Source organism: Diospyros lotus, chromosome 3 (assembly GCF_014633365.1).
Source record: "Diospyros lotus cultivar Yz01 chromosome 3, ASM1463336v1, whole genome shotgun sequence".
Lineage (NCBI taxonomy): Eukaryota > Viridiplantae > Streptophyta > Magnoliopsida > Ericales > Ebenaceae > Diospyros > Diospyros lotus.
The window spans coordinates 22,209,213-22,224,320 of NC_068340.1; the positions used below are offsets into that span (position 1 = coordinate 22,209,213).

At 37.0% G+C, this 15,108-nt stretch overlaps 2 protein-coding genes across 10 annotated transcripts in view; both read right to left on the reverse strand.

The window, feature by feature from the left end:
* Positions 1-2,516: 2,516 nt before the first annotated feature.
* On the reverse strand, positions 2,517-3,925 carry LOC127798069 (ethylene-responsive transcription factor ERN1-like). Its single transcript, XM_052331369.1, has one exon. The coding sequence runs from the start codon at positions 3,794-3,796 to the stop codon at positions 2,603-2,605; it is 1,194 nt and encodes a 397-aa protein (XP_052187329.1). The 5' UTR covers positions 3,797-3,925; the 3' UTR covers positions 2,517-2,602.
* A 1,908-nt stretch (positions 3,926-5,833) lies between these two features.
* The window catches only part of LOC127797436 (CSC1-like protein At1g69450), a 144,146-nt gene continuing 134,871 nt past the window's right edge, over positions 5,834-15,108 (reverse strand). For all 9 annotated transcript variants that reach the window (XM_052330342.1, XM_052330340.1, XM_052330338.1 and 6 more), the window contains 2 exons: positions 7,917-8,150; positions 5,834-6,579 (listed from right to left, as the gene is read on the reverse strand). In XM_052330342.1, the coding sequence (XP_052186302.1) occupies positions 6,418-6,579; positions 7,917-8,150 (396 nt within the window). In that variant the 3' untranslated portion in view covers positions 5,834-6,417. The remainder of the gene's footprint in view (positions 6,580-7,916; positions 8,151-15,108) is intronic.

The following is a 15,108-nucleotide window of genomic DNA, read 5'->3' on the forward strand; positions in this document are numbered from 1 at the left end:
TTATTCTCCCATTATGTTAAACAAGATATATCATCTTTTATGCAATAGAAAATGACTTTTTGAGTGTTAAAAGATTTTTATTTTATATTATATTTTTATAAAGAAATTATTTGTATAGCTCAAATTCGTGACTTTATAATTATAAAGCTATAATCTTATCATTATTATCAAAGCTCATCCACTACCATTGTAGAAATAGAAGATATAAAAAAAATTATTAATACAAAAATAAATTATGCAAAGAACAAAAAAGATCATCACATAAACCAACCATTCTAAAACCAACAACTACTATTAGTAAAGTGACATGTTTCTGTGTGTGTCTTAGAGGACAAGTAATTAAATTTTCACTATCATGATGCATGCACTTACCAATTATATATGCAATTCAATGACAGTGAATTCAATCAAAGGTCTTGTCTTGTTTGGGAGATTTATTAAGTTCATAAACTCAGTGCGATGGTAAGTGATGCAATAGAATGTAATTAATTAAAATAAATATTAAAAATTACTATCAAATATTAAAATTTACTAAAAATTTAGTAAAGAGGGCAAAAGTCCTTCAAATAAAGGCTAGGGCTAGGGCTAGGGCAATCCCTCTCCTTCAAGAGGTTGTGCAGGGCAATTAGCTTAGTTGTGAACAGCTTAAGGTAAGACAATATTCTATTATACTTGACGATAGTGTTTTTCTTTTCATTGGATAAAAAAAATATTCAGATAGAAATTGTCCACAGATTTTTTAATGAAATGACTACAAACTTTTTTTTTAACGAAAGTATCCAATAAATTTATTTGTAACTATAATAAATTTATATATAACTTGACAATAGTATTTTTTTAATAAATTGTATTATTACTTTTTTTTATTTCATAACTATAATATATTTGGAAGGAAATTGTTTTTTCTTTTAAGTTTTAGAGACTATAAACTTAGAAAATGTTATTGATACATCATGTGTTACATCATAGACTACATAATGTAGTTAAAATATTCAAAATACCTCTCATCTAAGGTGATAAAATAAGACGGTAAAGTAATATGAAGCGGTGAGACGTATGATTAAAATATCCTTCACCTAAGACGGTGAAGCGGCACGAAGCGGTGAGGCATGAAAGATATTTTTGTTATTAATAATATATTATATAATCCATAAAATACCAATAACATATTCGTATAAACTTTCACCAACTGATAAAAGAAAATCCAAACTTTTGAAAAATTCAATTTCAAATCCTCTGGTTACTGTTAAACAAATTGCAGGGAGGGAACTTTCACATTGTGCTCTGAATTTCATCTTGGGTTGATTACTTTTATTCTCCCAAGGTAAAGACCACATTGAGATGATAAATTCCCAAGGCTTTTGTTTTTTGTTTTTTTTTTTCTTTTTTTCAATCTTCCACCAACACAGTGATGGTTTTGGCATTCCTGAAATGAAGCTGTTTCTTAAAGTTCTGTGGCGATAATTCCAAGACAGACGATTTCAGATGAGATTACGCTTGAGTGGTGAAATATTTAAACAATTGCGTCTCATTGGTTTTTTTTTTTTCCTCCCTTTCTTTTTATATTGTTAATTGGCTGGCCACATATTCTGTTTGTTCTTTCTGTAAGAACAAAAAGGGATATAAAGAACAATGCAATATCCGTGAATATAGATTGAAGTTCAAACGTATATTTCTAACAGACGCCAATTAAAAGACGACAGATATGGATTAAGAATGGAAACCAATTCAAATGTGTATATATATAGATATATATATATATATGTATGTGTGTATATATATAAAGTTGGCTAAAAGCCTAAAAGAATGGAAGTTTAACAGATATGGTAAAAGCCTTAAACCATGGCAGGTCTGCTGATCTAAGAACATGAAGATAAAGTTGGAAGAAAATTCATTCTGTAATCATTATTTGGGCGAATGGAAGTTGAAAGATTGTGACAATCTGCATCAAAATGAGGAGAATATGTTCAACTTGACTCATTTAGGAATGGATAAAGATCTTCTTTCCCAGTCAAACACAAAATGAGTGCATATTTAGTCCCAGTCAGAGAAATCTAATATTTTGTCAAAGTTGCATAATAAAAAAGAAGGGTTATGGCATTAAAGCCAGAAATCACTAAAGACATCCATGGAAAGTGGTTCAGACACTAGAGCAACAGAGGTAGCAGCAGTCAGGATTCTTTTTAGCAGAAATGTCTTTTGACAAATGGGAGATTTTGATATTCATCGAACAAAGATTATGATGCGTCATTCAATCAAATTAGTCAAAGTTCAGCTCGATTATCATTATCACTAATTTGGGTTACAAGTTAATTGGCAGATTGCAGGAGGGGTGCCTACCACTATGGAATAAAAGCTTAGAAAATAACTGCATATGGTCGAGCTGATTCATCCCAAAGGCAACATCCTATTTGGAGTTTTTCACTCCCTCTCTGAGCAAGAGAAAGATGAGGCTAAAAGAAGTTAAAAATCACCAATCAGAAGTACTATTTTGGAGAATTAGCAGTAAGATTACATCTCATAAGTTGCTTGATGCATTTCAAAGCATCCGGCCTAATAGATGATAGAAGTATGACAAAACTATTAAGAGAAAACAAGTAGATTAGGAACCATTTTGTCCTCCAAATAACATAGAAATGGGAGGGAGATCAAGGGAACTCCAAAGCGAGCATTTGCCTCCTTCCTTGCTCGACGAAGAGGATGAAGTAGTGGTAAAAGGAGATGAAGAAGAACCTATTATTTCCGTTGAATTCTGTTGGTTTCTCTCCTGTTCTTGCACTGGGGCCTGAGCATCTACATCATTTTCTTCCTCATTCTTAACAATTTCTAGATTGCCACTGCAGTCATGGCTAAGTTTAGACATATGCTCAGACCTCTCTCTCGCCGTTACATTTCCTCCTGATCCAAGTTTCAGTTTCAGACACTCTGGAATCCCGTTGAATGCATAGAGGGAAGCCGAGAACTTGCGCTCATACTTCATCCTCTTCATAGCCTCAGTGAGCATTGAGGGATCTTCACCATAATTCTCCAGTTCCATTGGCTCCACCATCTCTTCTGCAATCTCAAATGGAGAACAGTAACAAGATGATTCTACACTGTCCACAAACTGAAAGTCCACAATCCCGATATCATCATTATAATCTTCTTCTTCTGCTTCTCCAATTTTCTGATCTCCCTCCGCCCCACTGTAACCATCATCATTCAGGAGCTGATCAACACTAGTCCAGTTAGTTTCCGGCACTTCAAGTTCACTTCCTACACCGGTGAAACTCGATCCAATGCTTGCAGTGAAGCAATCACTTGCAGCATTGGACATATCAAAGAAATGATCAAATTGTGTTTCTTGTTTTTCAATTGTTTCTTGGCTCTGTTGATCGGCATGCAAAGAAGCAGCCGTTGGAGCATTAGCATAGTTCCTAGCTCTGAGCCTATGGAGAAGAAGATTTGTGATCTTAGAGGGAAGAGCTGGAGTTGAATTAGGAGAAGGAGAGCAGGGCCAAAAATTTGTTCGAGTATTCGCTCCACGCAGTAAGCAAGCTGCCTCGTCATAGGCTCTGGCTGCTTCCTCAGCAGTGTCAAATGTTCCCAACCATACTCTTATCTTCTGTATGGTGTCCTTGATCTCAGCCACCCACCGCCCTGATGGCCGCTGGCGCACGCCAACATAGCGTTTTCGAGCTCTTGGAGTCCCACAAATAGCCTCACCATTTGCAGCCTCATTCACCATCTGATCCCAACCCACGTTTCCATTGTTCTCTTTCTCCTCTTCCCCCTCAACTTTCCTCTTCCTCACCATTTTCTACTTTGATCTTTTGCTCTATCTTTCTCCTTATAATATATATCACAAAGTAACTAAGCCTAATTATATGAATCAGTTATTGGTTGCTTATTTATGCATCAAGATTTATAGTGCATACATACAGTTATAAGAGACTTGGAGGCAAGGAGATGCTGACAAAATGAGAAGTATCTAGCAAGAGTGTTACCTACTTGTTCTACTCTCTTTGTTGTTTCTGTAGTTCGGCTATCCCACTAATTCATATGGACCTGCATCTTTCTTGGGGTTAGGAGAATCCAAGAATATTGGTCCTTACTGAAATTTTCTCTGACCAAGTCAGATTTGCCTTTGCTCCTCGACAATCTACACTGATAATGCATTACTACCAACCTATTATCAACCAATCATAACTGTTTTAGGGAAATTTGTCCAAAATAGTTACCACTATCACAAGCCCTAATCCCACTAATTCCAAAACTCGTTCTTATATGAAAAAGAAAAGTATATTTCTAACATGAACTTTTGATTGTTTTCCATTCCAAAACAGAAAAAACAAAGGCTAGCCATCACCAAATGGAAGAGTTTGGTGAAGATGCATGTAGGGTAAAACAAGCTACTATGTTGTTTAAGGTACAAAGTAAAACTCATTCTAGATTACCTATGGTGTACGGAATACAGGAGGACATAACACAATTATCCAGATTAAAGAAGAAGAAGAAACGGTTCTGCTGGATGATTGATACGCTATTAAAACCTTGAATCATTTTTGTTTTAAGTTTTAAGATCTTCGGTCTCACCAAAGCTTCACCTTAATAGGAAAGTAGAAGAAAACAAAATTGACATCTATTGGAATCTAACAGAGGCATGATTGGAACAACTTATTTTATGGGTTCATGAAACTCTTAGCTTAGGCTATTTTTTAAAATGGGTTTTAAAAGTTTCAATATGACTTACTAATAACACAGTAGAAGCTTGTGGGCAGTAGTTAGACGCAGAAAAACTAACACATCAGCTGCCCCACAAAACCTCAGAGGAAGAGACAAAGTGGTCCAAATGCCCACAACCATCCTTAACTGTGTCTTTTGTGTTGTTTTTTATTTTTATTTTTTTGACCCTTTGAAATTACCACCACCCATCAGCATACACGAGGCTTGGTTCATGTTCATTTGAAACCTAGAATTACTTGACAGTTCATCTTGTTTAGGGCACATTTATTAATGGACTAAACGGGACCCGCTTGATTTGACATGGGTAATACAAAACGGTAACTGATACTGTGACTTAGAAAATCATTAGGAGAACAACATGACCATAATATTTTCATTAGAAAAATACTATTATTACTTGAATTACATTTTTAGCTACACAATGCAACTAAAATGATAAAATGTCCCTCCCTTAAGGCAGTAAAGCATGAAAACTATTTTACTCATTTGTACAGTGTATAATTCAAAATGTAACCCTTAATGTACAAATATAATTATTCTTTTTATTAATGAACTGTTATGATGATTCTTCACTTCACCGTAAATGATTATAGAAGAAAACTACATTTATATGATGATTTTACACAAAATATTTTGCACAGAAAATAAGATAGTCCATTCTCAGAGAACAGACTACCTAGCTATTATTTTCTTTTTCTTTTCTTTTTCATTTTTTTTTCAAAAGAACTGAAAGTGGGATATTGATGAACTGGGAATTCAGGGAGAGGCAATGGCCATTGCAGAACCTAGTTTCCTTCCTCCCTATTCTGAAACTTTTGCATGCTCAATTTAGCCTTTCTGTAAGTTATACACTGCTATAACTGGGCCAGCATGAACCTACAGCCTACAGGGCGACTTGCCAAATTGTGATCAAGTGATTTAGACTGATCATAAGGTAACAGCCCCCAATAAAAATAAAATAAAGCCAGCAATTTAGTTAGATAATTGTATAAATTCATGTAAGTAAACTCTTACGGAAATAAATAGAAAGCAGGACCATGCAAATATTGCAAACAAATACAGAAAAGAGTAAATATGGTTCAGCAGAAACTGAAATGGAGTTAAATACTAGAACACAAAACACTGAAGCTAATAATTACAAATCAGTATTTGTACATGATTGTTCAAGACATACCAAAGATTCAAACCATGAAAAAAAAAAAAAAAAAACACGACACGAGCTAAAATGAGTGAAAAATTTTGCAGTCAGGAATTCCAATAAAGTAATTGGGCTCTGAAGCAAGGGAAAGGGGATAGAATTCTAAAACATTGCTTCCTTCTGGTTTTGGAGAACAGCAGGCTGTGCTCCAATGAACCTTGATAGTGAATCTTGAGCACACATGATAATCAGAGGGATGGTATGTTTGGAAAAGGTATAAATCACTTACAATGACACACTTTGACTTCTCGCAAATTCTCAATAGACATTCTCACATCAACTCAGGACGCTGGCAATCAACAAAAACAAGTTGGGCACAAAAAAATGAACAGCAGGCTCATGGCCAATTTACATGCAGAAATGAATGGAGAGATTTTCAGAAGAGAATTTAATTTTGGATAGGTGTATGCCAAAATTCACACACATATATGATGCTGTGGATACTGCAATCGCAAGTGACTCAAACGTGAGAGAACCGACATACTGTCTTGGTCTCAAACTTCAGTAGAAGGTAGAAGGGGAGAGGTACGGCTGTCATAGTTTGTGGAATACTGAATTGGCAACAGAGCTGGATCAAAATAAGCAGTTTCCAATCTGGCAAAAAATTCAGCCATTGTAGCATCATTATGGTCTTCCCTGTCCTTCTTTATCAAAGTCTGGAAGGACAAAACATAATTGAAAAAGTGAGTGTGGAGAATTTAATGGAAGTAGTAGAGTAAAGAGAGGAAATGGCATGGAGAAGAAATATGAAGACTGGCAAAAGAGATCCCTTAGCATCAGTAGCTTTTTCGATATTAGCTGTCATCTTCAATCTAACCAAAATAAATAAATAAATAAATTAGCTGACACTGTTTTAGCTTAAATTAACTTTTCCAAGATTACAATTTTTATCTTCTTAGTAGGCCCAAATCAAACATGGTGTGCTTTTGGACCTCTTCAAGTCCCAAATCTTAAAGATACTAGGACTACAAGTTTTAGCTGAAATGTCACAAATTAGGGTGTAGATGTAGCATGCTAAATGATAATGCATGACAATAGCATTCAAGGATCTCTTTTAAAGAATCTTGGTCTCAATATTTGAGGACCTTCTTCCAGCATCCTATGTAGAGGACACGATGTCCAGTTTAGGCAAACATCTGATGTCATGCCTTCATCATTTCGCCTTTGACACAGGTAACTTTCGGGGGGTTGCTGGGGGCACTGAAGTTCTTGTACTGCATATCTCAACACCTGATGAAATCTAAATCAGATGACCAGTAACCATAGCTTGGCACTGTTACCACAGAGTGAAATATCCACTATAGAGCCCAATAAAAGAGTCTCAATAATAAGGCAACTGGATGACCTAAAGTACTATGAACAGTATCCTCAGGCTAAGGTAAAATGCTAACTTCTTGAAAGTAGCCATTCTTTACATAGACATGCATGACTACCATAGGGTTTAATAATCTCACGGCTAGTTGGTATGCTGAACTGATAACTATCATGTACAAATGTGTTAAGACTGCCGTTGAACAACTCTTTATTTCCTGTTCGCACATGCAACTAGATAGTGGGAAAAAGCCTTGATATGATGGTGTCATTGTTTGTATGTGACTAGATCCTTTCTGAAACTGGTAGAAATGAAACTGGATTTTGTTCGGAAAACAGAAACTAGTTGAGTATTCTAGTTCTATCATTGAAGTGAACTAGCAGCTGGACACTAAAGCTTTAGAGAACAAGACTTAGATTTTTTTTTTCTACAAATCTATACTAATGTTCATCCATCACCCAAATTGCATGTGAATAAGGTACTCATAGTGAAGTAGAAAATAATATACCTAACAGAGCAGACAACAGGCACTGATAGGTAGAGAAAAATTAGATACAACTATCACATCCTAGATACATCATGTTGGTTATATACTGCCAAAATATGCCTTAGAACAAAAAATTAAGCCAGGATTCTGCATTATTAATACAGTTGACAATTATGATCAGGCCACAACTATACCTCAGCAGAATAAGCTGTAAAAATTGGTAGAAAGCGTTTACTGCAATACGCATTAAAAAGCAGGGTAAGAACTGGAAGAGGAATGATTAATGTGGATGCCAGAGGAAGCTTCTTCAGCGTAAAGATTCCAAGTGCGATAGCATGCATCAGTACCAGTGAAAATATCATCAAATGGTGCACAATAGGCCAGTACTTCCCTGCAGTTTCATACTTGGGTGCATATACATTTATGAACTGCATAAAATTTTCAAACAGTAAGTTTATAGCACATAGTGGAACTTCCAATAAATATCATTTGTGATGGTTCAAAGGAAAGAATCTGGTGACAAACTATTTGCACTTGGTAAACAAGAAATTGATCCTTGTATCGGTAATAAAGTGCATTTGAGGATTGATAAAGTTCAAATGTTTTATTCATAACTGTAGTTAATAAAACTGTTGTCAATAGATAGTTCATTGGAGGATTGATAAAGTTCAAATGTTGTTTGAGATTAAGTAACATTAGGTTAAATTAGTAGGAAAATGAAGACTCAATTATATGTCAGACCAAAAAAATATAGTCCTTAGGCATATGAATCAATTGCTTCCAGGTCTATAGATATTTCAAAACTATTGAAGTGTTGTGTGCATAGGACTATTGAAGTACGTGTGCAAGTACATGTGCATAGTGCAGTTGGAGATAAGGAGCCATTCAAACTCCAAGCCAAGAAGATAAGTCAAGATAAGTAGATAAATATATATTCTTATTTGTTGTTGTAATCTACTGCATAAGAGTAAATGTATTCAAAATCCTAGATAGTAGGGGTGTAATCTAGTCCTAAATTTTAGGATATTTTTAGGAGTTCTTGTATATTTATATTCATACCTCACGGATGAATAATCAATGAAGAAATACTGTTTCTGCATGATATCAGAGCCATTGATTCTGGCCTGATTCAACCCTAGCCCTAAAAGTGCAGTCCGTGCACTATTTCTTCCTCTGCAGTCAAGAGAGCCTTCATTGCTCATCATCATTACATCAGTCATGATGACAGAGACTTCTGAGGCAATACCAACCGTGACAATAGACGAATCTCTACTTGTTGATCACCCTATCGGAACTGGGGACTTGCCTAACTTGCATCAATCCTACTAGCTAGATGGTTGGTAGGAATTACCTCCAGTGGGAACAACTCATCAAGACCTTTCTTAAAGGAAGAGGTAAGATCGGTCACCTAACAGAGACTGCTCCTAAGGACTCAGACCCGAATTTTGCAGCCAGGGATGTTGAGGATTCCCTCATCATGTCTTCGCTTTGGAATGCAATGCAGCCGGAAGTCAGCAAGAATTATATATTTCTTGGAACAACAAAGGAATATGGGAGACGGTGAGACAAACCTACTCCAAAGTGAAAGATGCTTCTATGATCTTTGAGATTAAAACAAAGATCAACTCCATTAAAAAAGGTCAGTCCACGGTTACTGAATACAATAATAAAATGCAGGGATTGTGGCTAGAGCTTGATCATTACCAAGCCATAAAAATGGTATGTAAAGAGGATGCTGCTACCTTAAATAAATTTGTTGAAAGAGACCGCATAGTTGAGTTTCTGACAGGTCTAAATCCTAAGTTTGATCAGGTTGGAATACAGGTTCTCGGAAGGGATAAGCTTCCTACTTTAAACAAAGTGTTTTCCATTGTGAGAAGTGAAGAAAATCGAAGGGGGGCTATGCTAAATGAGTATAACACAGAAGGATCAGCATTGATTTCCAACAACAAAGAAGGTGCAGGAGGCAAAGTATGGAAGGCAGTAGCCCAAACCAAGACCGGAGGTCAAGAAGGGCAATGGTGCAGCTTTTGCAAGAAGCCTCGACATACTAGAGGGACATGTTTCAAGCTCCACGAGAAGGAGGCTGTCCTAAATAAAATTGGAGGATTCAGGAATATGAGACCACAAAGTTACCTTTCAAACAAGGAGCAAGCGGAAGAAGGAGATAAAGGAGATGCAATCGGAGCAGATCTTAACCAGCTGAATGCAGAGGAAATAACTAAGCTGAAGGAATTCTTAAAGACAATCAATGAGGGAGCATCTTGTTCCATTGCACAGCAAAGTAAAAGACTTATCTTCAATCATTTTCTTGCTTCCAAAACTAATAGGAATAACATGTTGGCCCTGGATTCCGGAGCCACTGACCATATGACTCCTAATATCCATGTTCTCGATACCTATGAGCCTCTTGAGACTACCAAACGAATCACCATTGCCAAAGGGACTTCTGTTCCCATTAAAGGAAAAGGCAAGGTCCATTTCAGCCCTCAATTGTCCATTAATCAAGTACTCTATGGACCTGACTTGACCACCAACCTAATCTCCATAAATCAGCTCACTAAAGACTTAAATTGCCATGCTATATTTTCTCCATATATGTGTAAATTTCAGGCCAAGGATACAGGAAGGACGATTGGTGTGGCTAAAGAACATCACGGGCTGTACATCCTACAAGGAGAGAATACTTATCCTAAGGAAGGAAGCGTAGTGATGATTCACAGCATATACCAATTGCAGCCCCAGATCCAAGCATGGAAGAACACATACTTGGAGATACTGACCCTGAACCCAATCCTACTAATCTGGATCTTCCAATTTCCCTTGGAAAAGGGGTCAGAAATTGTACTAAACATCCCTTGGCCAATTTCCTATCCTACCATCGCCTTTCTCCTACCCATAAAAGCTTTTTAACATCTCTGGATGCTATTGTTATTCCAAAGTCAGTGGAGGAAGCACTAAAGGATTCGAAATGGAAAGAGTCTATGTTAGAAGAGATGAGGGCTTTGCACAAAAATCAAACTTGGGAATTAGTACCACAACCTAAGGGAATTAGGCCTATTGGCTGCCGATGGATATTCAACCTAAAGTATAAGGCTGATGATACTCTTGAAAGATATAAGGCAAGACTAGTGACTAAGGGCTATATCCAATCCTATGAGATTGATTATCTTAGAGACTTTTGTCTCGGTAGCAAAGATGACAACTGTTAGAGTGCTTATATCTTTAGCAACAAACTTGGGATGGAAGTTGTAGCAATTAGATGTCAAAAACGCATTCTTACACGGGGATTGGAAGGAAGAAGTATTCACGGAATTACCTCCTGACTTTACCTAAGAAGGAGCAGGGCAAGTATGCAAGCTAAGGAAGGCCTTGTATGGATTGAAACAGTCCCACAAGCTTGGTTTGGGCGATTCTCAACAGCTATGAATGCTATGGGGTATCATCAAAGTAGAGGGGATCACACACTCTTTATCAAACATGTGGGAGAAAAGGTAACAACATTATTAGTTTATGTTGATGACATTGTAGTGACATGAAATAATGAAACTGAATAGGAATGCCTTAAGCAGAACCTAGCCAAGGAATTTGAAGTTAAAGACTTGGGGGTGCTGAAATATTTCTTGGAGATTGAAGTGGCATATTCAAAGAGGGGAATCTTTTCTATCACAACGAAAATATATACTGGATTTACTTACGATACAGGTTTGTTAGGAGGAAAGGGAACATGAATTCAGTGGATCCCAACATGAAGCTGCTGGAAAATCACAATAGAGATACAGTAGACAAAGGGCAGTTCCAAAGATTTGTAGGAAAACTAATATATCTATCTCATACTAGGCCTGACATAGCATTTGCTGTTAGCCTAGTAAGTCAATTTATGCATAGCCCCAATGAGGAACATATGCAGGGTATAAGGAGAATACTGCATTACCTAAAAGCTACAACGGGCAAAGGTATCTTGTTTGCACTAGGAGCCAATTTAGAGATTCAAGGGTATACAGATGTAGATTATGGAGGCTCACTAGTGGATAGGAGATCAACAACCGGATCTTTTGTGTTCTTAGGGGTCAACTTAGTGTCTTGGAGAAGCAAAAAGCAATGAGTCGTATCAAGGTCAAGTGTCGAGGCAGAATTCAGGGCTATGGCTCTAAGGGTGTGTGAACTCTTATGGCTGAAGATAGTCCTAGAAGACTTAAAGGATTCAAGTGCAAAAGCCTAATGAACTATTGTGTGATAATCAATCAGCAATTAGTATCACTCATAATCCTGTACAACATGACAGGACTAAACATATTGATATTGACAAGCATTTTATTAAGGAGAAATTAGAGTCCGGTCTCCTCCAAATTTCCTATATCTCCTCTAACCAGCAAGTGGCAAATCTCCTTACAAAAGGATTACCTATCAAGTGGTTTGAAGAATTAGTAGACAAGCTGAGAATGATAGATATTTATTCACCACCTTGAGGGGGAGTGTTTAAGTGTGCATAGGACTATTGAAGTACGTGTGCAAGTACATGTGCATAGTGTTGTTGGAGATAAGGAGCCATTCAAACTCCAAGCCAAGAAGATAAGTCAAGATAAGTCGATAAATATATATTCTTATTTGTTGTTGTAATCCACTGGATAAGAGTAAATGTAATCAAAATCCTAGATAGTAGGGGTGTAATCTAGTCCTAAAGTTTAAGAGATTTTTTAGGTGTTCTTGTATATTTATATTCATACCTCATGGATGAATAATCAATGAAGAAATATTATGTTTCTACAAAAACAAATAAGAATATGAATTGAAACCAAAAGAAAGTGGCCTTTCCTCATTGGGGCTATTGAACAAAACTTGCAGTTGAGTTCTTATCTTATTAGCAAAAGAACAGAAAAAAAACTTTGGTAGTTACCAACACCAAAAGAAAACATGAATCATTATTGTGAGAAAATAATTAGGAGAGAAAAACCTAAAGAATTAGACTCTCTTAGCTTACTATTTATAATAAGCATAACGGGCCTTAATTTACGGGCTTAACCTATGGCTAATTACAAATAAAATACACAAAATATGTATAATTATACTAATAATTCTAATACTACTTCTCAAACTGGAGCATACATATCATATGCACCAAGTTTGTTACAAATATATTCTGCTCAAGGACCCTTTTAGAGACTTGGTGAAGACATCTACAAGTTGATCATTGGAGTTAACAAAGTAACAATAACACCTTCAACTAACTTTTCTCTAATAAAGTGATAGTCGATTTCAATATGCTTGGTCTGTTCATGAAACACTGGATTGGGAGCAATGTGCAAGAAAGCCTGATTATCACCAACAAGCTTCAGAGGGGACACTTTACAAAACATGAGTTCCTGCAAGAGTTGCTTACGCCATACGAGCTCACAAGTTGCATTAGCTATAGCTCGATGCTTTGCCTTTGCATTAGATCTACCTACTACATTTTGTTTCTTACTTTTCCAGGAAACTAAATTTCCTCCCACAAGAACACAATACCCAGAGGTTGACCTACGATTAGAAGGAGATCCTGCCCAATCTGCATTTGCATGACAACAAATATCTGTGTGTCCCTTATCCTTATAGAGTAGTCCTTTACCTGGTGCTCTTTTGATGTATCTCATAATTCGAATAACAACATCCTAGTGAGAATCACATGGAGAATTGAGAAACTAACTAACTACACTCATAACAAAAGCAATGCCACGATGAGTGATTGTGAGATAGTTCAACTTACCTACCAATATTCGATACTTTCTAGGATCTAAAAAGGGCTCCCTCCGTCCTGACAAGAGTTTAGACATTTGGGTCCATTGGAGTGTCAACTGATTTGTGGTTCACCATATCAGTTTTTTCTAAGATGCCAATGTATATTTCCTCTTGAGAGATTGAGATACCATCCCTTGATTATGCAACTTCAATACCTGAGAAATATCGGAGTATGCCCAAGTCTTTGGTCTAAAAATGCTGATGTAGATGTTCCTTCAGCTTCTGTATACCAATCTGATCACTCCTTGTGATAACAATATTATCCACATAAACAACAAGGTAGATGGATAAAGAAGAAGAGTGTTGATAGAAAATCGAATGATTAACTTCACTTCGGGTGAGACCAAATGCTTGAACCACAGTGTTGAACCTGTCGAACCATACCTGTGGAGATTGTTTCAGACCATAGAGAGATTTCTTTAGTTTGTAGACTACATTGGACTCCCCCTGAGCAACAAAACCAAGTGCTTGCTTCATATAAACCTCCTCCTACAAATCACCATGGAGAAATGCATTTTTACTATCCAGTTGATAGAGCGGCCAATGATGCATGGCAGCCATAGAAAGAAATAAGCGAATAGAGGCCATCTTAGCAACATGAGAGAAGGTATCACTGCAATCCAACCTATAGATCTGTGTAAAGCCTTTGGTAACCAAGCAAGTTTTAAGACGATCCACCTGTCCATCGAGGCCCACTTTAGGGGTGAACACCCACTGATAACCAACAGGAGTCTTTTCTGGTGGTAAATGCATCAAATCCCAAATACCATTCGAATGTAAGACTGCAATCTCATCTAACATAGCCTGGCGCCAACCAGTCTCCTATACCTTCCAGGATTTGAATAAAGCTCCCCCTGTCCCGATAAGAGTCGAACATTCGGATCCATTAGCGTGTCAACTGGTTTGCAATTCACCATACCAGTTTCTTCCAAGATGTCAAGGGCATACTTCCTTTGAGAAATTGAGATACCATCTCCTGATTGAGCAACTTTAATACCCAAGAAATACCAAAGTCGGCCTAGGTCTTTGGTTTGAAAGTGCAGATGTAGAAGTTCCTTTAGCTTCTGTATTCCAACCTGATCATTCCCTGTGATAACTGTGTTATCTACATAAACAACAAGGTAGATACATAAGGAAGAAGAATGGCGATAGAAAACTGAATGATCAACTTCACTTCGAGTGAGACCAAAGGCTTGAACCACAGTGCTAAACCTGTCAAACCACGCCCGTGGAGATTGTTTTAGACCATAGAGAGACTTATTGAGTTTGCAAACTACATGGACTCCCCCTGAGCAACAAAGCTAGGTGGTTGCTCCATATATACCTCTTCTTGCAAATCACCATGAAAAAAGACATTTTTAATATCAAGCTGATAGAGTGGCCAATGACGCATGACAGCCAGAGAGAGAGAGGCGAACAGAGGCCATTTTCGCAACATGAGAGAAAGCATCACTGTAATCCAGCCCATAGATTTGTGTAAAGCCTTTGGCAACCAAGCAGGCATTAAGACGTTCCACTTGGCCATCAAGACCACTTTGGGAGTGAATACCCACCGGCAACTAACGAGAGTCTTTCCTAGTGGTAAAGGCACCAAATCCCAAGTACCATTTG